Source organism: Arvicola amphibius, chromosome X (genome assembly GCF_903992535.2).
Source record: "Arvicola amphibius chromosome X, mArvAmp1.2, whole genome shotgun sequence".
Taxonomy (NCBI): Eukaryota; Metazoa; Chordata; class Mammalia; order Rodentia; family Cricetidae; genus Arvicola; species Arvicola amphibius.
In genome coordinates this window covers 65,494,315-65,521,028 of record NC_052065.1, presented here as the reverse complement: position 1 = coordinate 65,521,028, position 26,714 = coordinate 65,494,315, and the positions used below count along the sequence as shown (strand labels likewise).

At 43.0% G+C, this 26,714-nt stretch overlaps 1 protein-coding gene across 1 annotated transcript; it reads right to left on the bottom strand.

Annotated features, from left to right (window-relative positions):
• Positions 1–495: 495 nt before the first annotated feature.
• On the bottom strand, positions 496–23,751 carry LOC119805076 (toll-like receptor 13). Its single transcript, XM_038316884.1, has 2 exons — positions 23,704–23,751; positions 496–4,254 (listed from the first exon to the last, which is right to left on the bottom strand). The coding sequence occupies exon 2, from the start codon at positions 4,172–4,174 to the stop codon at positions 1,304–1,306; it is 2,871 nt and encodes a 956-aa protein (XP_038172812.1). The 5' UTR covers positions 4,175–4,254; positions 23,704–23,751; the 3' UTR covers positions 496–1,303.
• Between the last annotated feature and the right edge of the window lie 2,963 nt (positions 23,752–26,714).

The window sequence follows — 26,714 nt, the reverse complement described above, 5'->3', positions numbered from 1 at the left end:
TAGAAATGCCATCTAAAAACATCTTAAGACAGATTTGAGGATCAGTGATGGAGCACGCCTTTAATCCCAGCACTTGGGAGGCAGAGGCAGGCGGATCTCTGTGAGTTCGAGGCTAGTCTGGTCTAAAAGTGAGTTCCAGGACAGCCAGAGCAACACACAGAGAAATGCCATCTTAAAAAAACCAAACCAAAGCAAAACAAAACAAAAAAAGCCCCATAGATTTAAAAACTCCAATGGCTGTGTGTCGGAGACATCACTCACAAACCAGAGTCGTGTAGGAGGCAATTTCTTTCTTCCCCTTATTTTACTTTTTGTTTTAATGTGGTTCTTTGTTGTTGTATCGTCTTTGTTTTGTTGGTTCTGTTGGTATGAGTTCTTAGCAGTACAGTGTTGTTATGTGAAATGTGTCATTTCTGGGAGAAATGAAGAGTTGTCTACTCATTCCAGTTAGGGAAGTGACCACATACCAAAGTACAGATACCACCAAAGTCCAACTTTGTGAGCCAATGAGTTTTATTAGGTTTATTTACAAGAACATGAGTGAGGGGTTATTTACAGGAGCAGAAATGACTATAAAACAGCTGCATCACCAAAGTCCACCCACGCTTGGATGGCACTTCACAAAAGCTGGAAAACTAGAGCGTACTACACAACTTGCAGACAGCTTAACAGGATGGAGAGTGTCCTTTCCTGGTGGCTCAGTTGCTCTGAGCCCCTTCCTGGCAGCTCAGCTGCTCTCTGCTTCTGCCAGGCAGATAGGCTTGCCTAAGGGTATCTCTCAGCAGGCTTTACTGTTTAAGCTTTCCTGCAGGATGGAATATTTTAATCTCCCCCTAGAACATCCTGTTGTTTTAGCTCCCTGTAAACATCCGTTTTAGGAAGCTTCCCTGTAAAATAGAAGGTTTTAATCTGGGAGGAAGCTGGTACACAAATACAGTCTCTCTTGACAGGAACTTCTTTGGAGAAAATATTTGAACAACGATCTCAAGACACATAAAACATTTCTGTTCCCCAGAATTTCAGGTGACTGCTGTTCCAAGTCTTCTCCTTAATAGAATAGGAATTTCTTCCCCCTACACAATCCCATAACAGTGGGACCCTGCTCCTGAAAGCTTTCGGAGCAGTTCTCTGTACTCTCCTGCTTGCCTGATAACACTACCCAAATGGTCCCAGGTCCCCATTCTTCAGGGACAAAGGCAAGCCCTGCCTTTGTCCCTGAAGAATGGGTTCATTTCGTCAGACTCAGCTTCCATGTATTTTGGGCAACATTATGCAGCCGGATTTGGGGTTGTAAGACTTTCAGTCACTCGACAACAATTAGATGTGTATTTTCTTTCTCCACAGTCTCATTGCCCAATGCATTTCTAATGCGAGCCCAGAAGAGTGGCTGCTGGTGAGCACTGTCTGGCCAAGTGATAAATGTCTGTCTGTTTACGAGTTTCCTTAGTCGGTGGTAGCTCGACAGCTTATAGTTAGGAATCTCTTCAAGGAAGATCAAGATAATGACATCCTTGTGCTCATAGAACATCTTCATGGTGGCCAGCTGGACTTCAAGCCGGCACCATTCACTATGCAGGTATTGGTTACTGACCACACACAAAGTTTTTCGGCTTGTGTTAATTGCATTCTGGATGTTCTCAAAGATGTCGATGCCGGGTTCAAAGTCCCGGTGGTGAAGACAAAGCTTAAAGGTGGTCTGGTTGCCTTCTTCTAGGGCTGGAACAAGCTCTTCATATACCCAGTCCTCATCAGTGGCTGAGAAGGAGACAAATGCATCGTACAAGAACTTCTTCTCTGTTTTGTGCCATTTAGTGAGGTACCAAGCCCTACATATATACAAACAATACCACAGAGACGAAATCATCTTGGCACTGAACCAAGAGAAGACCATGGTGGTGAGGACCATCGTGAAGGAACAGAAAAAATAAACCTTTCCAAAGTCAAAATTACACATGGCATCATCAAAATCTATAAGCAAACTCTGGCTGTCTGGCTGCTGACAAGGGTAGCTCCGGAGGAAGGGGACGTGGACCTCCCCTGTGTTCACTGACCAGTTCTTGAACCACATATTGTCACAGTTGCACTGAAGTTTGTTCCCATAGACATCAAAAAACATCAATGATGTCAGATTCTCCAGATGACTTTGATTAATGACCTTCAAGTTGTTGAATCTTAAAGATAAGATCTGTAGGCTCTGTAAACTGGAGAACAGGCCAGGAATCAACGAATCTAAGTTGTTATTTTCAAGGCGCAGGATCTTTAGCCTTTTGAGTTTTTTGAATAAGGAGGCATTTAAATAGAGACTTCGATCTCCACCTTTTGTTCCTGAGATATCCAGCTTTGTGAGATTAATCAGAGGGTCAAATTGGTAGTGGTCCAGGAATACGGAGGGGTTTTTTCCTAGGAGTAACTCCTGCAAGCTACTCAACCCTTGGAAAAAATTCTTCGGAACAACCTGAAGCCCATTTCTTTGTCCTTCTAGGTTGAGCTCTTTCAAAGATTTAAGCTTCATAAATGGAGGATGTTGAAAAGTCTTAGTAGTTTCATATTTGATGTTATTAAAACCGAGTTTCAAAACCTGAAGATTTTCCAGGCCAGAGAAAACGTGTTCCTGAAAATATGACAAGCTATTGTACATTAGGTCAAGCTGATGCAGAGTACTGAGACCAGAGAATGCACGCGGCTCTATAATTTCCAGCCGGTTGTGGGAGAGAATCAAAACATTGAGTTTTTTCAAACATTGGAAGGTTCCATGGTTGAGAGTCCGGATATTGTTGGCTCCAAGATCTAGGAACTCTAGATTTGGAAGCTGAGTAAAGGAATGCCTGTCAATTGTTACTATCCAGCACCTAGCTAAATTGAGCTCCTTCAGTGAAAATAACCCACTGAAGGCCAGGTTATTGAGTTCTGTGATGGGGTTTCTTGCGAGAAAGAGAGACTTCAAGCCCTTCAAGGGTGAAAAGGCAAAATCCGGAAAACCTTTAAGCTTGTTGTTGCTCAGATCTAAAATGCTCAAGTTCTGCAGGGAACCCCAGGTCCTGTTGCTGATGAAGGAAAGCTGGCACTTGTTCAGATTCAGCCTTTGGAGACTGGGCAGAGCATCAAACTCACTGTCATTGAGATGAACCAAGTCACTGTTTTGGCCCAGGTCAAGGAACAAAAGCCTGGTACACTTCGCCAGATGCTTAATGCCCTCTGCATTGGTGGCATTCTTCTGAAAAACCAGGACCTCTAACCTGGGTAGGTTTTTGAGGAGGTGACAAACAGTTTCCACATTTAAGTGACCATGTCTAAGTTCCCGGTTACTGAAGTCTATAACCCTTACATTCTGCAGGTGTTTGGCTGAAAGCATCTCCAGTTTCACCAATGTTCCACTCAGATTCAAGCTCCTAAGCTGGGGCAGAGTTTCCAGATACACATTCTGAATGACTCCGTGGCCATTCTGGGAAGCACTTAGCGTGGTTAGGCTAGGCAATGACAAAGCAGAGAAATTTAACTCCATTAGTTTGTTCCCCTGAAAACTCAGGTGGATCAGAGAAGTCAGTGCCTTAGGGCTGTGGTCCAAGTAGATGATGCTGTTGTTAGTAAGATCAAGATACTCCAGGCAGTGAAGATACTGAACTGCTTCAAGGACAACAGAAAGATTGGTAATGCTGTTTCGAGAGAGGCTCAAATATTTCAACTTGACAAGAGGAGTAAAGGCTCTTTTGTGAATATGGGTAATCTGATTGTGGCTCAGGAGCAAGATCTCCAGATTGGACAGGCCCTCAAAAGACTTATTCACACTTTGAATCTTATTTTCCACTAAATTTAGAAGGGTCAAATTTTCAAGTCCCCTAAACGCACCTTCATCGATCTTCCAAATTAAATTCCACTCTAGTCTCAAGTCCACCAGAGCAGGCAGATTAGTGAAGCTCTGGGGAGGAAGGACTTGAATGTAGTTCTCTGTCAGGTTGAGGTGAGTAGTATATCTAGGTATGTCACTAATGGCGTCTGTCAAGTTAGTGATCTTCTTCCGAATGCAGAACACATGGCGAATATCAAATTCATACTGTGTACACTTATTGAACCCATATGTCTCTACCAGAGACAGCAGAGAAAGCCCTATTAACATGACCAGGAGTTGGAGAGAAAGTACATAGCTGCCCCAACTCATCTTGACTGCCCTAGGCATCCAGGTTACAACAGAAAAAAAAATCCAGTCACATAGGCGATTCTCATGTTAGAAGGCATGCTCTTTACATAGAAACTTTCCTGAAAAGAAAAAACAAAGGTTTTTAGTTTAAATTTCTCTTCCCTAATAAGTATTTTATAGTTTGCTTCAAGGAAACAAAAAGTTCAATCCCAGCATCAACTTTTTCTTTTTTCTGAGGTAGGGTTTCTCTGTGTAACAGTTCTGGCTGTATTGGAATTTGCTTTGTAGATCTGCCTGCCTCTGCCTGAGTGCTGAGATTAAAGGCATGTGTTACCATCACCCGGCCCAACACCAACTTTCAAAACTCCCTTCCAGAACCCTGTCTGTTATCAAAAAAGGCTACTGCCCTTTTTTAGCAAGCAAAAATTTCAGGACACGGAACTGTAAGAGCCAGCCATGATACACTAAAGAGGAACAGATCGCCCAAAGGAAGTTCTTTACTTCCAACCATTATCACCTGCCATTGTAGGACTCAGCCACCGATAAGTAGTTTACCCTGAAGCAATTCTGGTTGCTGGAAGAACCACAAACTGAGATTACCCAAGTACCACCCAAGAACAGACTATTCAAAGGAAATGCCTAACGTTCCAATCACTGTAGATAGGATCACCTGCCAGCACACACTCACTAGGACACCCCTAGACAAATGTCAGCCAATCAGGGGTCCTGAACCTCAGAAACCCCTCAACCCCACCTTTACTACTATAAAAACCCAACTCTAACTGAGCTTGGGGCTCTCCATTTATTCCAATATGTTGGACATGCGGAGAGACCGAGTTTCCAAACTTACATAAAATAAAGGCTCTTTGCTTTACATACAGGACTCAGTCTCCTTGTTGGCTTTTGGGGGACTTCATGGATTTGGGCATAACAATAACCAAAGGAGGCAACATTATGTGTCATTTAATTTATATAAATCAAGAAGCCCCCCCCCCCACTTGTAGGCTGATACCTGAAATGCCATCACTACTGATGCATTAGATGGGCTGGGGGAATGGAATGCCATAAATGACACAAGTCACTTCTGCCTCAATGTGAGGGAGGCCATGTGATCAATGATTTCACCACAATTTGCATTTGATAGAGGGAGAGGTGAGTTGGTAAAGCTTTGTACTTGAGCTAAACTGAAGGATCAAAAGGAGGGGAGGGGTGGAGGTGGGGAGAAACATTGGGCATAAGGAAGAAGAACACTGAGATAACTTGATATAATTAGAGCAAGATGCCCTGACTAGTGAAGGGCAGGAACATAATATCTGAGTATTTATGATCTGGAGACTCTGTCTATATATTTGGTAGCTTTTCTTCCAGTGACTTGCTTGTTTATCTCTATTCTTCAGTTTCTTTTTTCTTTTTGATGTTTTGTGAACACTCTCGTATAGTCTTTGTATATCAATCCATTGTTAATATGAATAATTTAAATATCTCCTGCCATCTATAATTTAACATTGTCTACGAACTCCTTTGTTGACAGAAAAAAATCAGTAATCATATGGTATGGTGGTTAGTTTTAATTATCAACCTGAAAGAATGTAGAATCAAGTAAGTTAAGTCTTGGGGAAGGATTGTCTTGATGAGATTAACCTGGGAGCATGTCTGTAGGGGGTTGATTTAAGTATATTAATTGATGTGGGAAAATCCCTAAAAGTGGGTGGCACCATTCCCACATTTTCCTGGACAACATATGAACTACAACTCCGTGAGATGCTGTTTTCTGTCCTGTCTCCTGGAAGTGTTTAGGTCATGTTATTTTGAGGACTCGATTTCTTCTTATTTTCTAGTTTGATACAGCAAGGGTATCAAAATTTTTGTTGGGGGCTGGAGAGATGGCTCAGAGGTTAAGAGCATAGCTTGCTCTTTCTTCCAAAGGTCCTGAGTTCAATTCCCAGCAACCACATGGTGGCTCACAACCATCTGTAATGGGGTCTGGTGCCCTCTTCTGCCCTGCAGGCATACACACAGACAGAATATTGTATACATAATAAATAAATAAATATTTAAAAAATTTTTTGTTGGTGTTGATCACAAAGATAACAAGCTGAATTCCCTTATTTGTTTTTTAAAAGGGAGTGTTTGTTATATTAGGGATTTTCATTAGTTTGGTTTTTGTTGTCGTTGTTTATTTTTGCTTTTTTGCTGAGACAAGGTCTTACTAAGTAGCTCTAGTTGTCCTAGAACTATGTAGGCCAGGCCGGCCTTAAGAGCTCACAGGGGTCTGCCTACCTCTGCCTCCCAAGGGCTGGGGTTAAAGGTGCTCTCTACTATAACCAGTGTAGTTTTATCTGTTAATATTATGCCTTCTGCAAGTAATTGAAATTATATATATTTCTGTGCCTTTCTATTTGATTTCCAGATGTGATCACAGCTTCAAATACCGTATTAAGTTACAGCACTGACAGAGCACGTCTTCTTGTCAGTGAGATGACATCTATAAGCTTCCTATTATTATTATTTGTCACAGCATTGCAAATGTCAAGATAAGAAAATGCCTTCCTATTCCTCAATTTCTAAGATGGGGGGAGGGGTGGGTAGCTGTTTACATGGAAAGGGTGCCAGAATCCTTGGACTACAGAGTAGGCACCACAACTGAGATGAATAAGTTAACTCAGTGATAGGGAGCAGAGGTTTATGGCTTTTTGTCATCGTAGTTGTTGAGAAGAAGGTTCCACTCTGGAACTCACTATGCACCCCAGGCTGCACTGTGGTAGTTCTTCTGTCTCAGTCTTCTGAATAATGGAATTAAAGGCATGCACCATTATGCCTGTAATGATCTGTTCTGTCCCTTTAAGAGACAAGCCACGCCCCTTACACCCCACCCCCCACTCCCCATCCACTGAGGCAGTCAGATCATTCTGCTTGCAGCCTGGGTCTCGCCTGTGGTGTGGGAACTGTGCCATCTGTGCCTTGCCTGGGACTGGCTGCTCTGGGGCCTGCTGCCTGCCCCTGCTCGCAGACCTGCAGCGTGGTCTCATGGCCCGCTGCCCGCTGCAGCCACTCAGGGAGCTGCAGCATTTTTTTATTACTCCATCTCAATGCCCAAAAATGAAACAGAGAAGAGAGATCTATAAATGTTAATACAAGAAAAGGAAAGATGGGGATGGAGACAGGTGTTAGAGCACAAGACCCTGAGTTTGGGTCCCAAGATTCTCCTAAAGCAAAAGAACTTTCTGGGCATGGTATCCATACATATAGTCCCAGCACTCAGGAGCTGAGGTGGGATAACAACTTGGCTGAGAAACCTGAGATCCAACTGTGCAACTCAGAAAGAATGAAAAGGGGAAAGAAGAAAAATAGGAAAGAAGCAAAGAGGGCAATGGAGGAGAGGAGAGGGGGGAGAGGTGGGAGAAATGGAGAAGGAAGAGGAAGAAGTAGTAAATCCACATTGCATAATGTGGCTAGAGGAAACTGGGTGGGACAAGATGACATTGCTAGATTAATGTGCTCTTTGTTCTCAGAGAAGACGAAGGACAGTGATTTATGCTTTCAAATGTACCAGAGTTTGCTGCAAAAATATAGTAAATGCAGGGCACTAGCCATGAAGAAGTCTGAAGGCAAACATGAAAAACGTTCTAAACATGTAAATATCCCATGCTTCAAGGGACAGATAGGAGAACATCATCAGTGAAGTTTTCCTGGGGCAGGGCTGGTGGAGGAGACAAGGAGCAGACAAGGAGCAAAACTCAGAGCAGGAAGCTGAGGCCTGACAGCCATACAAAGAGAATTTTTAAAGGTGTGGAACTGCCTTCAGTAGACTTGGCAGGTGAGATCCCAGCACACAGAAGAGAGAAGCAGGGAGCAAGCCAACCTTCAAAGGCACTGCTCTTTCAGCTGGATTTTAAAAATAGCATTACATTTGATTGTGTGCGCACGCGCGAGTGTGTGTGTGTGTTTTGGGTGGACGAGTGCACAACAGCTCGAATGTCGAGGTCAGAAGACAATGTGTGGGTTTGTTTCTATCTTCTCATCATTTGGGTCCCAGGGATTAATTTAAACTCTGGTTGCCTCAGGCTTGGCAGCAAGTGTCTTTATTTGCTGACTCTTGCAACTGGATTTTATAGGCTCACTCGCCACAACGATTTGATGCCAGGAACTTTTGAAAGAACAAGGCAGAGAACTAACCCCTTCCAGTTGTGACATTAATAAGGCAAGGATGCTTAGTGCAGTCATACACGCCTGTAATCCAAGCACTAGGGAGACCTCAAGAAAGATCTGAGAAACAAAAGTCAATGGTTTATAATGTTGTACGTCTTTGTTTACAAACCCCCAAGCCTAACACTTATCTTTCAGCTAGGACTACATGCTACACTAAACATACCTGAATTCAAGTAAAACAAACAAAAACTCAAGTAGCTGGAAGAGAAAGTGGGTGAGCAGGATGTGGTAACTAGGCACTTGGAAGGTAGAGGCTGGAAGATTGGGAGTTGAAGGTTAATCTCTCAGCAATATGTCAAGTTTGAGAGCCTGGGCTACATGAGCCCCCTTTTCAAAAACCAAGCAAACAAAAACTGTGAAGCCAGAAATAGTGACACACATGTATAATCCCAGCACTGAGGAGATGGAAGCAAGAAAATGATGAGGTTAAGGCCAGCCTGGTTGCGTTGTGCCAGGTGGTGGTGGTGCATACCCTTAATCCCAGCACTCAGCAGGCAGAGACAGGCAGATCTCTGTGAGTTTGAGGCCAGTCTGGTCTACATATCGAGTTCCATGACAGCTAGAGCTACAGAGAGAAATTAGAAACCCCCTGAAAAAATAGGTGCTAATATGTCTCAGTGGGTAGAGGTATTTGCCACAAAGTCTGATAGCCTAAGGACCTACATGGTAAGACAGTTGTCACCTCCAAGCTGTCCTCACCTTCACGGACACAGCATGGCATGCACAACTCAACATCTCCACCCCTTCACACACAAAATAAAGAAATTTTATATTGTGTGTGTGTGTGTGTGTGTGTGTCTTTAAATGAGTGGATGCAAGCCAGTACAAAGCTACTGCAGAAAATTAAAGCTTCAATTCTCTAAACACTTGGGATTTGGTCCCCACTAGTCAATTAAGGAACAAAATAAATACATGAGAAATGGGAAAGAATGAGCAAATACAGAACATACGAACGAGCTCATTTACAGGGGAAACAGGCAGGTGTTTTGTGTCTCAGCCCACAGATCCTATTCTTGATTCTGCTCGGTCCTTATCAGCTTGCCAAGCTACTGTTTCTGTCTTTGCTATACACTGGCCTTTAGACAGCCAGTCTTTCCTGCTCCCCACTGAGATGCAACTACTTTTAGATTTAATAAGCTTCTGAACCTGCCTGTGAAATCAACACAGGAAAGGGAGGAGCCTGCTTCTCCAGGCTCCAGGGACCAGCTAAGGAAACTGCAGCTCTGATGAGGAGAGCTCTCACTGCAGAAACTGCAAAGCCAAGGGAGCCTTTCAGAGGCTCAACCAAGGCTTTAAAAAATATTCACTGCACTGTTTGCAGAGAAGAGCCTGAGCCTACGATCTGTAACCACATTTCAGTTATTTGAACTCTGTTTCTCTTAAAGCCTCAAAATCTCCTCTCAGGTTAGGAAATTTTAATTGAATGTCAAAGAAACCCCAATAACTTGTTATTCTGATTTTTTGTTGTTATTTTGCATGTGTTTTGTGTGTGTAATGTATGTACTTGTTTGTGTGAGTGTGTGTACATATGAGTGAGTGCCTATGCACATGTACATACATGTGTGTGGAGGCCAGAGGTTGATCTCTGCTGTCTTTCCAGTTTCAGGGATCCTTCTGTCTTTGTTCCCTAACTGTGACCAGCATTTCATGTGAGTTCTGGGGATCTGAACTCAGGACCTCATGACTTGTCACCTCCCTAGCCCCCTAGCCTACTTATTTTTTAAAATATTTATTTATTATTATGTATACAATATTCTGTCTGTGTGAATGCCTGAAGGCCACCAGAGGGCGCCAGACCTCATTACAGATGGTTGTGAGCCACCATGTGGTTGCTGGGAATTGAACTCAGGACCTTTGGTATAGCAGGCAATGCTCTTAACTGCTGAGCCATCTCTCCAGCCCTCTTATTTTTTTAAGAAAAGGTTTTATTTTTATGTGTATGAGTGTTTTGCTTGCATGTATGTGTGCACCATGTAAGTGCTTGCAATGGGAGTTACAGAAGGTTTGAGCTACCATGTGGCTACTAGGAATTGAACTTGTGTCCTCTGGAAGAGCAGCCACTGCTCTTAACTGCTGAACCATCTATCCAGTACCCTAGCTTAGTTTTTTTTGTTACATGTTTTATTTTGAGATAATAGGGATTCCCATGCAACATTAGGAAACAATACAAAAAAATACCACTACACCTTGAATCTTGAACGTCCCTCAGAAGTCCATATAAGAAAGATTGAGTCCCCATTTGTGGCACTGCAGGAGAGGTGGTGGAACCTTTAGCAAATAGAGCCTAGCAAGAAGTCTTCCAGCCACTGGAAGCATGTGCTGGAAGGGACTAGTGGAACTCAGGTCCCTCTTTCTTTCTCTCTTTTTTCTTCAACCACAAAGCAAACAGATTTTTTTGTACCACATATCTATTCCTGCAGTGTGCTGCCTCAGTACCAATAGATCAAACCTGAAACCTGAAAGCCCCTCACCTGAATTACAGTAATGGGAATGGACTAATGCAGATGTTTGTACATTTGGCCCGGTTTCCTTTCATGATTCTGTCAAGCAAACATATAGTGCGGTATCACAACCAGGAGATTGACACTGATATAATCCCCTGATTATATTAGCTCTCCCTGGTCTTGTAATTGTGTGTATGAACTCAGATCTATATAATTTTATTGCATACAGATATGTTTGTATATACAGTATCACATTCAAAACACAAGATGGTTACAATACCACAAATAACTTCTAACTTGGTCTCTGCTTCTCCACGCTAGTAATTTTAAGAATGCTATACAAATGGAATTAGGCAATATATGATGTATAGAGGTCGATTGGTGTAGGAGTTCCTTCTGTTTGTATGTTGCTTTCATAGGATAATGAATAAAGAAACTGCCTTGGCCTAGTCGATAGGGCAGAACTTAGGTAGGCAGAGAAGACAGAACTGAATTATGGGAGAAAGAAAGCAGAGTCAGAGAATTGCCATGAAGCTGCCAGAATCAGACATGTTGAATCTTTCCCGGTAAGCCACGACCTCGTGGTGATATACAGATTAATAGAAATGGATTAAATCAAGATGTGAGAGTTAGCTAATTAGAGGCTAGAGATAAAGGGTCAGGCAGTGTTTTAATTAATACAGTTTCTGTGTGGTTATTTCGGGTGTAAGCTAGCCAGGTGGCCAGGACAAACAAAAGGCCACCCTCCTCGTGCAACAGTCGATTTTTTAAATTGCGCATAATTCCTTAAAGATTGACGCAAATTGTACTCTTTTCATTTCTGTGTAGGAGTCCAGGTTGTGGATATACCACAGCTGGTTTATCCACATCAGTTGATGGGCATCTGAATTGTTTCTAACTTTGGCTGTTATGACTGAAGTTACAATGAACATTTATGTACATGGTCTTTTTTCAAAGTGTACTTCTTAATTTCCCAGACAACAACTAATGTCCTTTCAAACTCCCAAATTGTGTAGTTTAGATTTATGACATATTCCAAATATCCTCTCACACTACTGAATAATGTGAAAGATTAATTACTCTCTATTATGACTCAACATACATAACCTTAAAAATATGTTTAAGACAAATGGGACATGTACATCATACATACACACCCTCACAAGGCTCAGGAAACCATGTGGAAGATGAATGGAAAGAGTATAAAGAGCCAGAGTTGAGGAAGGACCAGAGTGAAACATTACCTTCTGGCTATGATAGGACCACTGCTTTCATAAACTCAGCAACTGTGGCTACCAGTATAAGACCAACACAAGATGAAGCCAGTTAACACTCTAGCATGAAGCTATTACCAGTTGATTGTATCTGGGGAAGGGAGGGTCAGTTTTCCTTAGGGCTATGGCTCCTGGTTGGTTGACAGCAATCCAGCAAATTACCACTCTCAGACATATATGGCCAGCCCAAATTGGATTTGTTGAGTTATTTAAAAAAGAAGGGTGCTGGAGAGATGGCTCACTGGTTAAGACCACTACCTGTCCTACCAAAGTTCCTGAGTTCAATTCCCAGCAACCACATGGTGGCTCATGACTATCTGTAATGAGATAGGGTGCCTTCTTCAGGTCTGCAGGCACGCATACAGGCAGAACACTGTATATTTAATAAATAAATAACTCTTTTATAAAAAAAGGAGGAAATGAAGTTGGGAAGGAGTTCAGGGAGGTGTAATGGATCTGGGAGGAGAGGGGGTGGGTATGATCAAAATATGTTATATGAAATATCAAAGAATTAATACAATATTAAATTTTAAAAAGAATTAAATAGCATTAATGATATTGTTCAGCATGGGGCTTGATATGATGTAGGTTCTCAATGAGTGCCAGTCCTTGTTAGGCAGGAACTGGGGCTATAACTGGCAGTGTCCTTACAAGACCAAGAAAGACAACTTTCAGCTATTTAAGTATGTTCCAAAATGACCAAAACATCATGTTTATTGATGACATTGTCAGTTTTTCAGGGCCTTTGTGACCAGGTGATTACTTCTAAGACACACAGTATCACAGATAAACTGCAATGCATCAGAATTCAGGGGGAGTCTTCTCCCTATAGGGGAAAACCAGCCAGAATGAGATACTACATCTAGGCAGGGCTGAGAATAAAAGGATAGGGGAATGGTGAGCAGGAAGAGACAGGTTTGAGGCCTAGATGGTTGTGGAGACTAAGGAGATAGACAAAGAAGACAAGCTTACTGTACTTTACCATTTTGTTTTGATTCTCGAGATGGAACCCAATTCCCACACATGGGAGACACTGAGCACATTCACAGCCCCAGCTTTATTGTTGGACATGTGATGTGGGATGTCCTTCTTCCAGGCAGGAAATTCGAACAGAGATATATAGAGAGTAGGAGTCATGGAGATGGCATGTAGCTACCAAAGAAGAAAGACGCCAGAACAGAACCTTACCCGGTGAGCCATATCCTTGTGGCGATACACAGATTAATAGAAATGGGCTAATTTAAGAAATAAGAGTTAGTTAATAAGAAGCCTAAGTGTTGTAATTAATATAGTTTCTGTGTGATATTCAGGTCAAAGCGGCCAGGTAACAAGCAAGCAGTCTCCGCCTATAGACATGTTGTATAAAGTCCTACACTGCACCTTTAAGAAAAACCTACAGGCTGTAAATGTCACTCAATGGTAGACTGCCTAAACCTGTACATAAGAGAGAAAGGAGGAAGGAGGGACATGGACAGAGGTAAAGAGGGAAAGAGGAAAATGGAAAATCTGCAGAAAAGCCACCCCTTTACACACACTTTGAGACGGGGGTGTATGTAGCTTAGAACTCACTGAGATCTGTCTGCTGCTGCCTGTGAACTGCTGGGATTAAAGATGCAAGCCACCACCCTTGAAAAACACAGGCACATCCTTTTAAAAACAAAATGTTGACATTGGCTTTTTCTCTTGACTTTCCCTACAATGACCCTCTGGAGGACTGACCTTTTAAGTTCACGTGGACCTACATAGGGTGTGTCCCATTGCGATGCCTCAGCAGCACTGTCTAGATTCTAAAAACCCACAGGCTGTCACTCTCTTTAAACTCTTGGAAACCCCAGAGAGAGCACCTGAACTTTGCAGTCCATCCATTCCCTTGGAAACAAGGAAGAGCAGTAGCAGATTCTTGGGCCAACATAACCTGACAAAGGCTTAGCTTCGAGGTCAGCACAAATTTATTTCATATACCTACTTTGTGATTTACCTCATGTGCTCAAGTTCTATACTTTTATCGCTTGTTTCCTCGTCTGTTCATTTGGAACTCAACTGATTACCTTTCTGGGCTTAGTGGCACACACCTGCAATCCTAGCCCTTGGGGAGGTGGAGGCGGGAAGATCGGGATCTCAAGTCAACTTCAGTAACCTATTGAGATCAAGGTCACCCTGAGCTCCCTGAAGACCCATCTCAAATATCCTAAACAACAGGGTCAGTGAGGTGGCTAAATGGGTTAAGAACGCTCACTGTCAGGTCTGATGGCCTGAGTTCAGTCCCTGGACCCACATGGTAGAAAGGGAATTAACGCCTGCAGGTTGCTCTCTGACCTCCACCCGTGAGCTGTGATGCATGAACATGAGCATATACACACAGGGAGACATACACAACAAACAGACAGACAGACAGACAGATAAATGTAGTCAAGAAAAATAGTGACTCGATAACTAACAACCCTTAACTCAGTGGAAAAGTTTGCTGTGAGCATGGATCCACCCAGGTCCTGGACAGGCCAAAGGCTGTCACACATGTTAATGCTAAAGAGAGTTTCCCACAGAAAACGGAAAGTGAACCAAGGCACCATGGGCAGAGGAGCAGCAGGGGAGGCACTGTTTTGTGTGGCGGAGGAGCTGAGAGGTCCTCTTCACACTGCTCTGGAGTGAGAGCCATCTCCAAATTCCTAGGCCATTGTAGCAAAACCCAGGGGGCAGGACTAGAAGCCACTGTTCGGTTCACCAAGGAAGTTTTGCTCCCGTTATGAGAGCTGAGGATGGGTACAGACTGGGCAGTGGATGTGAGGGCGGGTACAGACTGGGCAGTGGATGTGAGGGCGGGTACAGACTGGGCAGAAGAGCTGAAGCCAGGAACATTTGCCTTTCAGAAGTGGTACAACATGGAAGCGGAGCTAGAAAACAGTCATTCCCTTCATTACAGCCACTAGGGACTTAGAGAGCAGATGTGGTTTGTGGCATGGTGTCCTTCCCATGCTAGAAGCTGGCTGGGTCAGCTGCTTTTGTGTGGGAAAGTAAAGAGTGCAAATGGGATTCAGGCAGCGCCGGTCATAATCCACCACTGCCCTTGACTCACGTTGGTGATCTTGGAAAACCCAGCTTGAGAAAGATGGATGGTGACGTTTCAACAAAGGGGTGCCCAACATGCCTGCCGCCATCAGCTCCTTTCCTAACAGAGATGGAGAGTTCTTGGTTCTGTGGTTTATTCCATCCTGGGGTCTGCCACCTGCTGACCTTAACCCTTAGTATAACCACTGAGCTATACTGCCAATCTGGCCTTGAAATCCAACAGAGAGCCAGGCATGATGATGCAGGCCTGTAATCCTGGCAGCACTCAGGAGGCTGAGGCAGGAGCATTGTCAAGTCCAAAGCCAGTCCTCAAATGAGTTTCAGGCCAGTTTGGGCTATGAGTGACACCCTGTCTTTAAACAAACAAACAACAAACAAAAAGTAACTAGAGAATCTCAAATCTAGAAGAGACTTTCAAAGCTTATGAAAATCTTGCTGCAGACCCTGGACTACTATAAGCAGAGGAATGCTGGGACGACATGGCAAGGCCTGAGAGCTCATAACACCCTATGGTGGTATGAACACTTGCTTAGAGGTTACTTCTGACCTGGATGTTCTCTCTACAAATAGGAATTGGCACACATTATATAGGATAAATGTACAAATGATAAATGCCAGTAAACACAGTGCCATTAATACAGCTCATAGTCCTGAGACAAGCTAAGGATAATGCAAGAACATCTTAGCTGGATCTGATTTTATAGCCCTACAATCACAGCTACTAGGAGGTTGACACAGGAGGACCACAAGCTTAAGGCCTGCTACAGAGTAGGTTCACAGCCATCCTGGGCAATTTAGTTAGACCAGTCTTAAAAACAAGAAGGTCTGGGATAAAACTCAGTGGCAGAGCGCTGGTCTGGAATGGGCAAGCTCCAGTATGACACCCACAGACTATTATGTTTCAAACAAAAGAAGAGGAAAGATGCCATACAAAGGATGACTATGCACAATTTAATAAAGAAATTGAGACATTGATTATGAGAAGGCCAACAAAAATAACAGGAACTAACAGAGATCCAGTGGATTGCAACATCCTGGTCACCCCCATACATGAGGCCGAAAGAGACAGTCTATGAGTTAAAACAGGAACGACATGATTCTCTATTTGGAGAGGATAGAGCAAAGGTGGCTTTAAGGGAACTAAGTGTTAGGACAGTTGAAGTACTAGTATGAGAATATAAAGCTGTCTTGGACCCATGCATTCATCTGTGAACTCATTCTACACACATGTCCAGTGCCTACCTCAGTTACTCTTTTAGGTGATGTGTAAGAAACATTCCTTTCATTAGAGCATGAACTCCTCGTGAGGGTATCTCACAAAGGAAAGGTTCTGGAAAGGAAGAAATATAGAGAGTGACTATTGTATCTAGATTTATGCCTACAGCTCAGTAGTGCCATTTAATGAGCTCCTCCTTTGGCTCACAATAATATGCTGCTTTGCATGATAAGTTATATAGCTGCTCTTCATATGCAGATAATAGCTATTACTGTCATGTATTGTGCACTAGTGCATGTCATGAAAGATCTCAAATGTTATTCCAACCCCACGATACAGGTGTCACACCCTTATCCTCCTTTTCTAGACAACAAATCCGAATGTGGCCATAGCCATGCCAGTATCTCCCCGAGTGCTGTAGTGGGCCAACCCTATTTTATAGTAACTTGTGTTACTGGAAAGCAGTGATAAAAAGTGCAGACATGGGGGCTGGAGAGATAGCTCAATGGCCAAAAGCATTTGCTGCTCTTTCAGAGGACCTGGGTTTGGCTCCCAGCATCCACATAACAGCTCACAACTATCTATAACTTCAGTTCCAGGGGATCCGATGTCCTTTTCTGACCTCCACAGGAATTGGACATTCGTGTAGTACACAGACATACATGTAGGCAAAACACACATACATATAGAATTAAATAAATATAAGAGTTGTTAAGTGCAAACATTTTGGAAGAGATGTGACGGGCTTTGGTGGAGTATGCTACCCACAATTGGAGAAATACAAAAGCAAAGGACACCACAGCCCATGGCAAGAGTCTAGCAAGAAGTATAACCCCATCTGGCACTGTATCATGCAAGGAATGGGGTAGTTATGTGACATATGAAATCAATGACTTCCTTTACTTCTACGTGGGGCATGTGGCCATTCAGCTCTGGTTAAAAGCATGGGATGTGTCAAGCATGCTGAGATCCATCTGAAAACCAAGGTTGCATTCTAAATTCCAAATACCAGAACTGGCATTATCACCCTTGTTAAGGTAACACTTTCATTGTGTTTTGTACAGAGACACCTCTGTACTAGTTAGTTGTGGTTATGAAATTATTGGTAAATCAGTTGGCATTTATACTTTCTGCTTCCTTTTTTCTTTTCTTCTTTTTTTGTTTTTCAATTTTGTTTCTTGAGACAAGGTCTCATGTAGCCCAGGCTAGCCTCAGACTCACTATGTAAGAGAGCGTGCCTTAAACACCTAATCCTCCTGCCTCTGCCTCCCCAAGGTCTGGAATTGCAGGCATATGCTGTCATGTTCAGCACTGTGTTTGTTTTTTAGCCCACTCTTCTGTGCCCTCTGGCTTTTTCTCTTAATCCATTCTTTCAAAAACTAAACCTTGAGTTGATGAGATGTCTCAGCAGGTAAATTTGCTGTCGAGTCTGAGAAATGTGATTCCTGGATCTCAGGGTGGAAGGAGAGACCTGGCTCCACATGTTGTACTCTCACTTCTACACATGCACCGTGGCATGCACATACACAGGCATTCATGCATGTGCATACACACATAAATCAAAAAAAAAATCTGTGTCTCAGCACTCCAGAGATAAAGGAAGGTGGATCTCTGGGAGAAATCCTGAGTTCCATTCTGTGGGACAATGATCTTTTATCTTGGCATCTGTATTATTTTTAATAAAACACTAATTGGCCAGTAGCCAGGCAGGAAGTATAGGCAGGGTGACCAGGCAGGAAGTAGAGGTGGGATGACAAGAACAGGAGCATGCTAGGAAGAGGAAAGATCAGTCTGCAGTCATCATCCAGACACAGAGGAAGCCAGACACAGAGCAAGCAAGATGAGACTGCCTTGCTGATAAAAGGTACCAAACCTTGTGGCTAACACAGACAAGAATTATGGGCTAATATAAGTTATAAGAGTTAATAAGAAGCCCGAGCTAATAGGCTAACCAGTTTATAATTAACGTAGGCCTCTGTGTGTTTATTTGGGACTAAACGGATGTGGGACCTGGTGGGACAGAAACCTCGGTCAACAGTTCCAGGCCATCCAGGGCTATATAATAAGACCCTTTCTCAAAAGAAGGAGAAGGACAAGGCAGAGGAGGAAGAGGATTTCTGAGTGTTTAATTGTTGAGCTCAAGCTGATAAAGACAAGGACTAGGACTGAGTTTCCATTAGGCACAGTAGATACAAAGTTTTTTTGTATATAATATTTCTAGGGTTCCATAAAAATATCTTATTTCCTTTTAGGATTTGTGTATGCATGTGCATGTGTGCGCATGTGCACCTATATGTATGCAGTACCCCCAGAGACCAGAAGAGGGCATTGGATCTCCTGGAACTGGAGTTGCAGTGAGGTGTGTGCACCCATGTGAGAACTGAACCCAAAATCCTCTGAAAGAGCAACTGGTGCTCTTAATCATGGACTCATCTCTCCAGCCCTGTGTTTACACTCAGGTGGAAGGAAATGTTTTAATTCAGAATGCTAAGATAATTGTCTACATAATAGCAATGCCTAATTTGCAATAAGGAAGGTCAGAGGCTTTAGTAACAGAATTCTCTGTTTATTGCTGCTTCTTGTTACTGTTTTGTCCCAGTTATTTTTGTTGTTGATTAAGGCCTATGAATTAGGGAAACTATGGTTATATGTTGCAATAAGGAAGGTCAGAGGCTTTAGTAACAGAATTCTCTTTTTATTGCTGCTTCTTGTTACTGTTTTGTCCCAGTTATTTTTGTTGTTGATTAAGGCCTATGAATTAGGGAAACTATGGTTATATGTCTTTCTCAGTCCAACTGACTTAATTCATTAAATATGATAATATCCAATCACTTCCATTTTTTGCAAACAATACTTGTATTCTTCTTTGTAGCTGAATAAAATTCCCAAACCATAGCACGTACATGTATTGGGATTTTATCTAGTCAACTGCTGTTTTTAGACCTTTAAGAGAGAAGAAAGAGAAGACGTCCAGAAATCCTTGAGCTTCTCTGTTAAGCGCAGGCTCACCCTACCTAGTCTCTGATCCAGTGCAGAGGCAGGCCCCGAGCTAGGAAACCTTCTAATCCTAAAACTCCAATCTAGAAATGCAAGGGGATAGAAAGTCCACAACGAAAATGTGGTCCCAAGTAACTTGTTGTGGGTTTTTGTTTTTGTTTTTTGTCAACTTGACAGAAACTAAGGTCATCTGTGAAGGGGGAAGGTTACTCATTTAAGAAAATTGATGCATCCATCAGATTGGCCTTTAAGCAAACCTCTAGGGCATATTATTGATTAATGATTGATATAGAAGGACCCAGACTAGTGTGGGTGGTGTCACTCCTGGACATGGGGTCCTAGGTGGTATAAGAAAGCAAACTGAGGAAGCCATGGGGAGCAAGCTAGTAAGAAGCACCCTACCATGACCTCTGCTTTACTTCCTGCCTTGAGTTCCTACCCTGACTTCAATCTTGATGAACTGTAATCCACAAACTGAAACAAACCTTTTTCAACCCAAGTTCCTTTTGGTCATGGTGTTTTAGCACAGCGGTAGAAAGCAAACCAGAACACTTGTCCTCAAGGACAGAACACATGTCTGGTTCTCAGTCCTGCCTGAGAAGCAGAATCCCCCAGGGACCTTTGGTCTCACTGCAGTCTAGATTCAAAACAAATGTCTGAATATGACGACAAGATTGAAACTAAGATCAGAAGAAGAAATTCTCCGATTAGCATGACTCGGATTCACCTGGGAGGTTCTCTAAAGCCAAGGGTTGCTGAGCCCCACCCCTTGACAATTTTAGAGTCTCTTGATCTGGAGAGGGCCCAAGATTTGCATTTTCCTCCTGTTTCCATGTCAAATTGATGCCTCCAGAGACCACATTCCGAACAACAATCCCCACAGCCTCCACCTCGGTTTTCCCCTGAACCAAATCACTGGAGAGGAAACAGGAGTGGCCCCCATCCCCATGGTCAGTTCAATCTCTACCCCATACTCACTACAGATAAAAAATATGCTCACAAAGCTTCCAACCTCACCACAGTTAAGCAGAGTCTCTGTCTCTCTCTGTTTCCCTTTCTCTCTCCTCTCTCTCTCTCTCTCTGTCTGTCTGTCTCTGTCTCTCTGTCTCTGTCTCTCTCTCCCACACACACACACACACACACACACACACACACACACACACACACACACCCTTCAGGCAACAGGCTTAGAAATATAGTTTTTCCCTCAACACTGAACCCTTCATGACACTGAAGTTTGAGAGGCAGGACTGGCCCCACAGGAAACAACAGCCTTTGACCTGTCAGCAGCCACATCAAAACCGGCAAGAGATAAGCTGAACTCAGAAGAGAAGCCTACTGGTGTTCCCTTCGCAAGGCTTATCCTGTCTCTGGAGCATTCCTGAGCTTCTTTTCTGAGTAGGTCCATGACCCTATTGGTTTTTCTAGCATTTATCAAAGGCATTCCTGAAATGGGCAGGGGCTTAGGGGCTGTGTGAAGCTAAAGATGTCTGAAGGAGTCCTGAGGAATATTATGTAAGAAGCAGAACTTCTTGACTCTTTTCCAAACTTACAACACACACTCACAATCGGTATTATGTGCCTTGAAGTAAGGCCCCCAGTGTCTTTGAAGTGTCCTGTGAGTCTCTAATAAAAGCTTTCTATGACTTTGAAACTATAAAGACTTTACTACTTTTATAATAATTCTAATCTTTTTCTGTGGAGTTAAGAAGATGCATCTAGGGGCTGGGGAGACGGCTCAGTGGTTAAGAGCACTGGCTACTCTTCCAGAGGACCCTGGTTCAATCCCCAGTACCCATATGGCAGCTCATAACTGTAACTCCATTTCCAGGAGATTTGACACCCTCGTACAGGCATACATGGAAGCAAAAACACAAATACACATGAAATTAAATAAATAAAATACTTTTTTTTATTAAAAAGATGCTTCTATCGCTGCCCTTGGAGTGTTCTGTCTGTCTGTTTCTCCCTCCTTCCATCCCTCCTTCCCTTCCCCCCACCCTCCCCTATACCTTCTCTCACCTTTTCTCTCTGTGTGGCCCAGGCTGACTACAAACTCTTGGATTCAAGAATCCTCTTGACTCAAATTCCAAGGTCGGGATCTCAGGGATATACTACTCTATTGACCTGTAAATTGCTTGGCAATGTTATTATTTGACCATCGGTGTAAGAATGGAGGAGAGCCTCCATTTTTACAGGAAATATGCCAGAGTCCGGGCTCTAATCTAATGGGTCTGTACAACTTGCTGACCAGAGAAAAAAGTCTCATAATTACTTAGAATTTCATAGCTTACAGTCCTACCACATAATTCTCCATAAAGTTTTTTGTCATTTATTTTATAGATATTGTGCTCTACCTCTATGTACACCTGAACAACAGAAGAGGACATCAGATTCCATTATAGATAGTTGTGAACCATGTTTGCTGGGAATTGAACTCAGGACCCCTGGAACAGCAAGCGATGTTCTAAATCACTGAGCTGTCTGTCCAACCCATCCATAAGTTTTATAGAAAAGGGATGTCCACTTGGCGTCAGGGCACACGTCTTTAATCCCAGCACTTGGGAGCAGAGGCAGGCGGATCTCTGTGAGTCTGAGACCAGCCTGGTCTATAAAGTGAGTTCCAGGAGAGGCTCCAAAGCTACACAGAGAAATTCTGTCTCAAAAAAAACCCCAAAAAAGAATAAAAGAAAAAGAAAGAAAGAAAGAAAGAAAGAAAAAGAAAAAGAAGAAAAGGAAAGGATGTCCAGTCCATAGAAGTAGCATGAGTTGGCACTCAGCTAGTAAATGATATGCAATATTACCTTTCAAATTCAGGCCTCCTGACCTCAATCCAGAACTCTTACCCCTTCAGCAAAGAGGGAGCAAACAGATCTATGCATACTTGTTCTACCCCATTCACATAACAGAGGTGCTGGGCACCTCTGAAATGCAGCAAAACCCTATCAACTTAGAGTGCTTGTTTGCTTAGCACATGTGAAGTTCTGGGTTCCCTTCTCAGCACCAAATAAACCAGGCTTAGTGTCTCACACTTTTATTTCTAGCACCAGGAGCATCAGAAGTTAAATATTACCCTGAGCTAAACATTAAGTTTGAGTCCAGCCTGGAATCCTATCAGAAGGAGAAAGAAAAAATTGGTGAGATGGAGGAAGGGAGTGAGTGAGGAGAAGAAAAAGGAGAGAGAGAAAAAAAGAAATAAAGGAGAGAGAGGGGGAAAGGAAGAGATAAGGAGAGAGAGGGAGGGAGAGAGGGAGGGAGGGAGGGAGGGAGGAAGGGAGGAAGAGAGGGAGGGAGGGACATGCGCGCGCACGCGCGCACAAACACACACAGAAGAGAGACAGAGAGAGAGAGAGAGAGAGAGAGAGAGAGAGAGAGAGAGAGAGAGAGAGAGAGAGAGAGAGAATTTGTAATCCTATAATCCTAGCACACGGGACACTAGGGCAGGAAGCCAATTCTGGTCAATCTGGACTATTGTGGCACAGTGGTCCATTCGTTTAATCTTAGCACTTTGAAGGCATTGAAGGCAGAGGTAGGTGTGTTTATGTCTATGTACTCATTTCCAGGCCATCCAGGAATATATAGTGAGACCCTGTCTTAAGCAAACAAAAAAGCAAAGGAAAGTTTAAAAAAAATTAAAGCTTGTTAAAATAAAAATAAGATAAATTTGCATATGGTACTCGGGAAAGTTTATTATCCAACGCATAGAAGTACACTTCAAACACAACAGTAATTTGCATAGCAGATTCTGCCCAGTAGGTACTGCAAGGAATGCCAAATATTTAGTTGCTGATTAATGGGTTGGGGGATGTAGTTTATTTGGTGGAGTATTTGTCAAGCAAGCACCAAGTTCTGCTTTTGATCCCCAGTACTACATAGACTGAGTATGGTAGAGCATACTTGTAAGACCAGCACTCAGGACTCAGGAGGTGGACATAGGAAGGGCAGAAGTTTAAGGTGATCTTCACCACCTAGCTAGTTTGAAGCCCACTTGGACTACATAAGACCTTGCCTCGATAATAATAATAATAATAATAATAATAATAATAATAGGCAAAATGTGTAAGCACCAGGGAGCAAGGACGTTACTGTTATAAGAAAGTAAATGTCACTCCCCCTGTGTGCAGTAAGTGTTACTGCTGCCAATGGTGGGAGTGATGAAGTGAGTTATGTTGAATTAAAAAAAAAAGTCTGGGTCAGAAGTGGTGATGCATTTTTGCAATCCCAGTACCCTTGAAGCAGAAGATCAGTGGTAGAAGAGCATCCTTGGCTTTTAGAGAGCTCCAGTCAAACTTGGGGTACATGGCCATATCCCCATTTGCTATATATTGCCGAAACGGAATCAAGTGAAAGAAAACGACATACCTCGGAGAAGCTCCTGGCCCATGCCGCAGTTCTTCATCTTCTCTAAACAATGACATTCTGTCTCTGGACTCTTAGAAACCTCGTAATGATTGTTCCAAACTCTTAAAACATGAGACACTTCCTTCCTCTTCAAACCTCTTCTTCTTTTTTTTTTTTTTAAATCCAGGCATGGTGGAGGAGGGGGATAAGGAGGTGTACTTTATTTTATTTTTTATTAAAAATTTCCATCTCCTCCCCTCCTCCCAATTCCCTCCCCTCCCCTCCACCCACACCCTCACTCCCTCTCTCTCCAGGCCAAAGAGCAGTTAGGGTTCCCTACACTATGTTAAGTCCAAGGTCCTCCCAACTCCCCCCAGGTCCAGGAAGGTGATCAACCAAACTGACAAGGCTCACACAGAGCCCGTTCATGCAGTAGAATCAAAGTCCAGCACCATTATCCTTGGCTTCTCAGTCAGCCTCCACCATCAGCCACATTCAAAGAGTCCAATTTGATCACATGCTCCATCAGTCCCATTCCAACTGGTCTTGGTGATCTCCCATTAGATCTGTCCCACCGTCTCAGTGGGTGAACACACCCCTCATGGTCCTGACTTCCTTGCTCATGTTCTCCCTCCTTCTGCTCCTCATCAGGACCTTGGGAGCTCAGTCCAGTGCTCCAATGTGGGTCTCTGTCTCTATCTCCATCCATCACCAGATGAAGGTTCTATGGTGATATACAAGATAATCATCAGTGTGGCTATAGGACATGGCCAGTTCGGGCACCCTTTCCTCTGCTGCCCAAGGAACAAGCTGGGGACATCTCCTTGGACACTTGGGAACCCCTCTAGAGTCAAGTCTCTTGCCAACCCCTAAAATGGCTCCCATAATTAAGATATATACTTCCCTGCTCCCCTACCCTCCCTCCTCCATCCCAACCATCCCATTCCCTCAAGCTCTCCCCATCCTCTCTTTCTCCCTTTTCTCCCCCTATCTCCCCTTATCCCCACCTCACCCCGACCCCCATGCTCCCATCCCCTGCCCATCAATAGACCAAAACCTTGACTGATGTATATTGCAAAGCCAAACAATCTTCTAAGGAGATTTCACCTTCTGCCCACGATACTTTCCCCCGAGTTTCTTCCTGTGTAATCTCCTTTGGGGATGTTCAGCTGGATTAAGCCCTGGTATTGAGAACCATCCTGCCCTGAACCTGGACCTGTACATCAAAGTCCCAGTGGTAACTAAATCACGGGATCAGGATGTCTGACTCTGTTTCCTGACCCTTGACTCATCATCCCATCACACATTTTGTTGCCGAATTGATGCAATTCTATTCTGTATTTACTTCATTTGGGGGGAACACAATTTGACTTTTCTCCTAAAACTGTGGCAATGAGAGGCTTGTGAAACTGTTTTAGTTTGCTTTTTGTTGCTCTGATAAGACATTAACAAGAAGGGACTCAGGGGTGGTATTTCATCTTACAGGTTACAGAACACCAAGGCAAGATACTCAAAGGCAGGGACCTGAAGGTAGGACCTGAAGCAGAGACTATGAAGGAATATTTCACATCCAGGCCCACTTGTCCAGAAATGGCACCATCCATGGTGGGCTTTCTCAATTAGCAATCAAGAAAATGTGCCACAGACCTGTGTGAATAGGTCGAGTTAAGGGAAGAAATTCTCAATTGAGATTCCTTCTTCCTATGTATGTTTAGGTTTGTGTTAGGTTGACAAAAACCATCCAGTACAAAGAGCAAGTCCTCAAGTCACCACATTATCAAGAACCGGTTTGAGAGAGGGAGAATAAGTCTTCTCAGGGGTAAGCCCCCTGATAGGCTGTCCAATTTCAAGTGGTCAGTCCTAAACATATTTACATATGAGCAACACTAAATAGATGAGACAGGTTGTATATTGTAGTGGTTTGAATAAAACGGCTATCATAGGATCATATATTTGCATACTTAGTCATCAGGGAGTGGCACTACTTGAGGAGTAGGTGTGGCCTTGTTGGAGGAAGTGTGTCACTCCTGGTGGGCTTTGTGCTTTCAAAAGCTCCAGTCAGGCAGTGTCGCACTCTTCCTGCTGCTTGTGGACCCAGATATGGAGGGAACGGGGCACACACAGGGGCAAGTTGTAAAGGGAAGGGGTAGAAATGATGTAAATACAGTATTCATGTATGAAATTCTGAAAAAATAAAAAATAAAAGGGGATGGATAAATGGCTCAAGTGGTTAATAGCACTGGCAGCTCTTCCAGAGGTCCCAGATTGGATTCCCAGCCGCCACATCTTGGCTTACAATCATCTCTAACTCTAATTCCAGGAGATCAGAAACCCTCTTCCGACCTCTTAGGGCACCAAGCACACTCATGATGCACAGACATACATGCAGACAAAACACTCATATACATAAAAATAAAAATTAGATAATAATATATAAATAAAATTGATGGGTCATATTCTAGTTGTAATCATTTGAGAAGCAGCCATGCTGTTTTCCATAAAGGCTTTGCCTTTTCACATTTTCATTACTACAGACAAGGCACTATAGACATTGCCTCTGAATCCTCACCAATAGTCACTATTTACTGTCATTTAAAAATCTTATGACAGCCACCATGACAGCTCTGATATAGCATCTCAGTATAGTTTTGATTATCAATTCCCTGGTGGTCAGTGATATTGAGATTAAATCTTGATTTATTTATTTATGTATTTATTTACTTACGTATTTTGAGATAGAGTTTCTCTGTCTAACATCTTTGCCTATCCTGGAACTAGTTCTATAGACCAGGCTGGCCTCAAACTCACAGAGAACCACCTACCTCTGCTTCCCGAGTGCTGGGTTTAAACCCGTGACCACCACTGCCCAGTAGAAAGTCCTGTATTTTATGTATTAACTATTTACTTCTAAGACCAGAACTCTATTTCAAAATCTGGGAGAACGTGAACATATATATATATATATAATTGATGTTATGGTTATAATAGATCTCCTCCTCATGGTCTCCCATTCTCTTTGATCTTGTGTTACT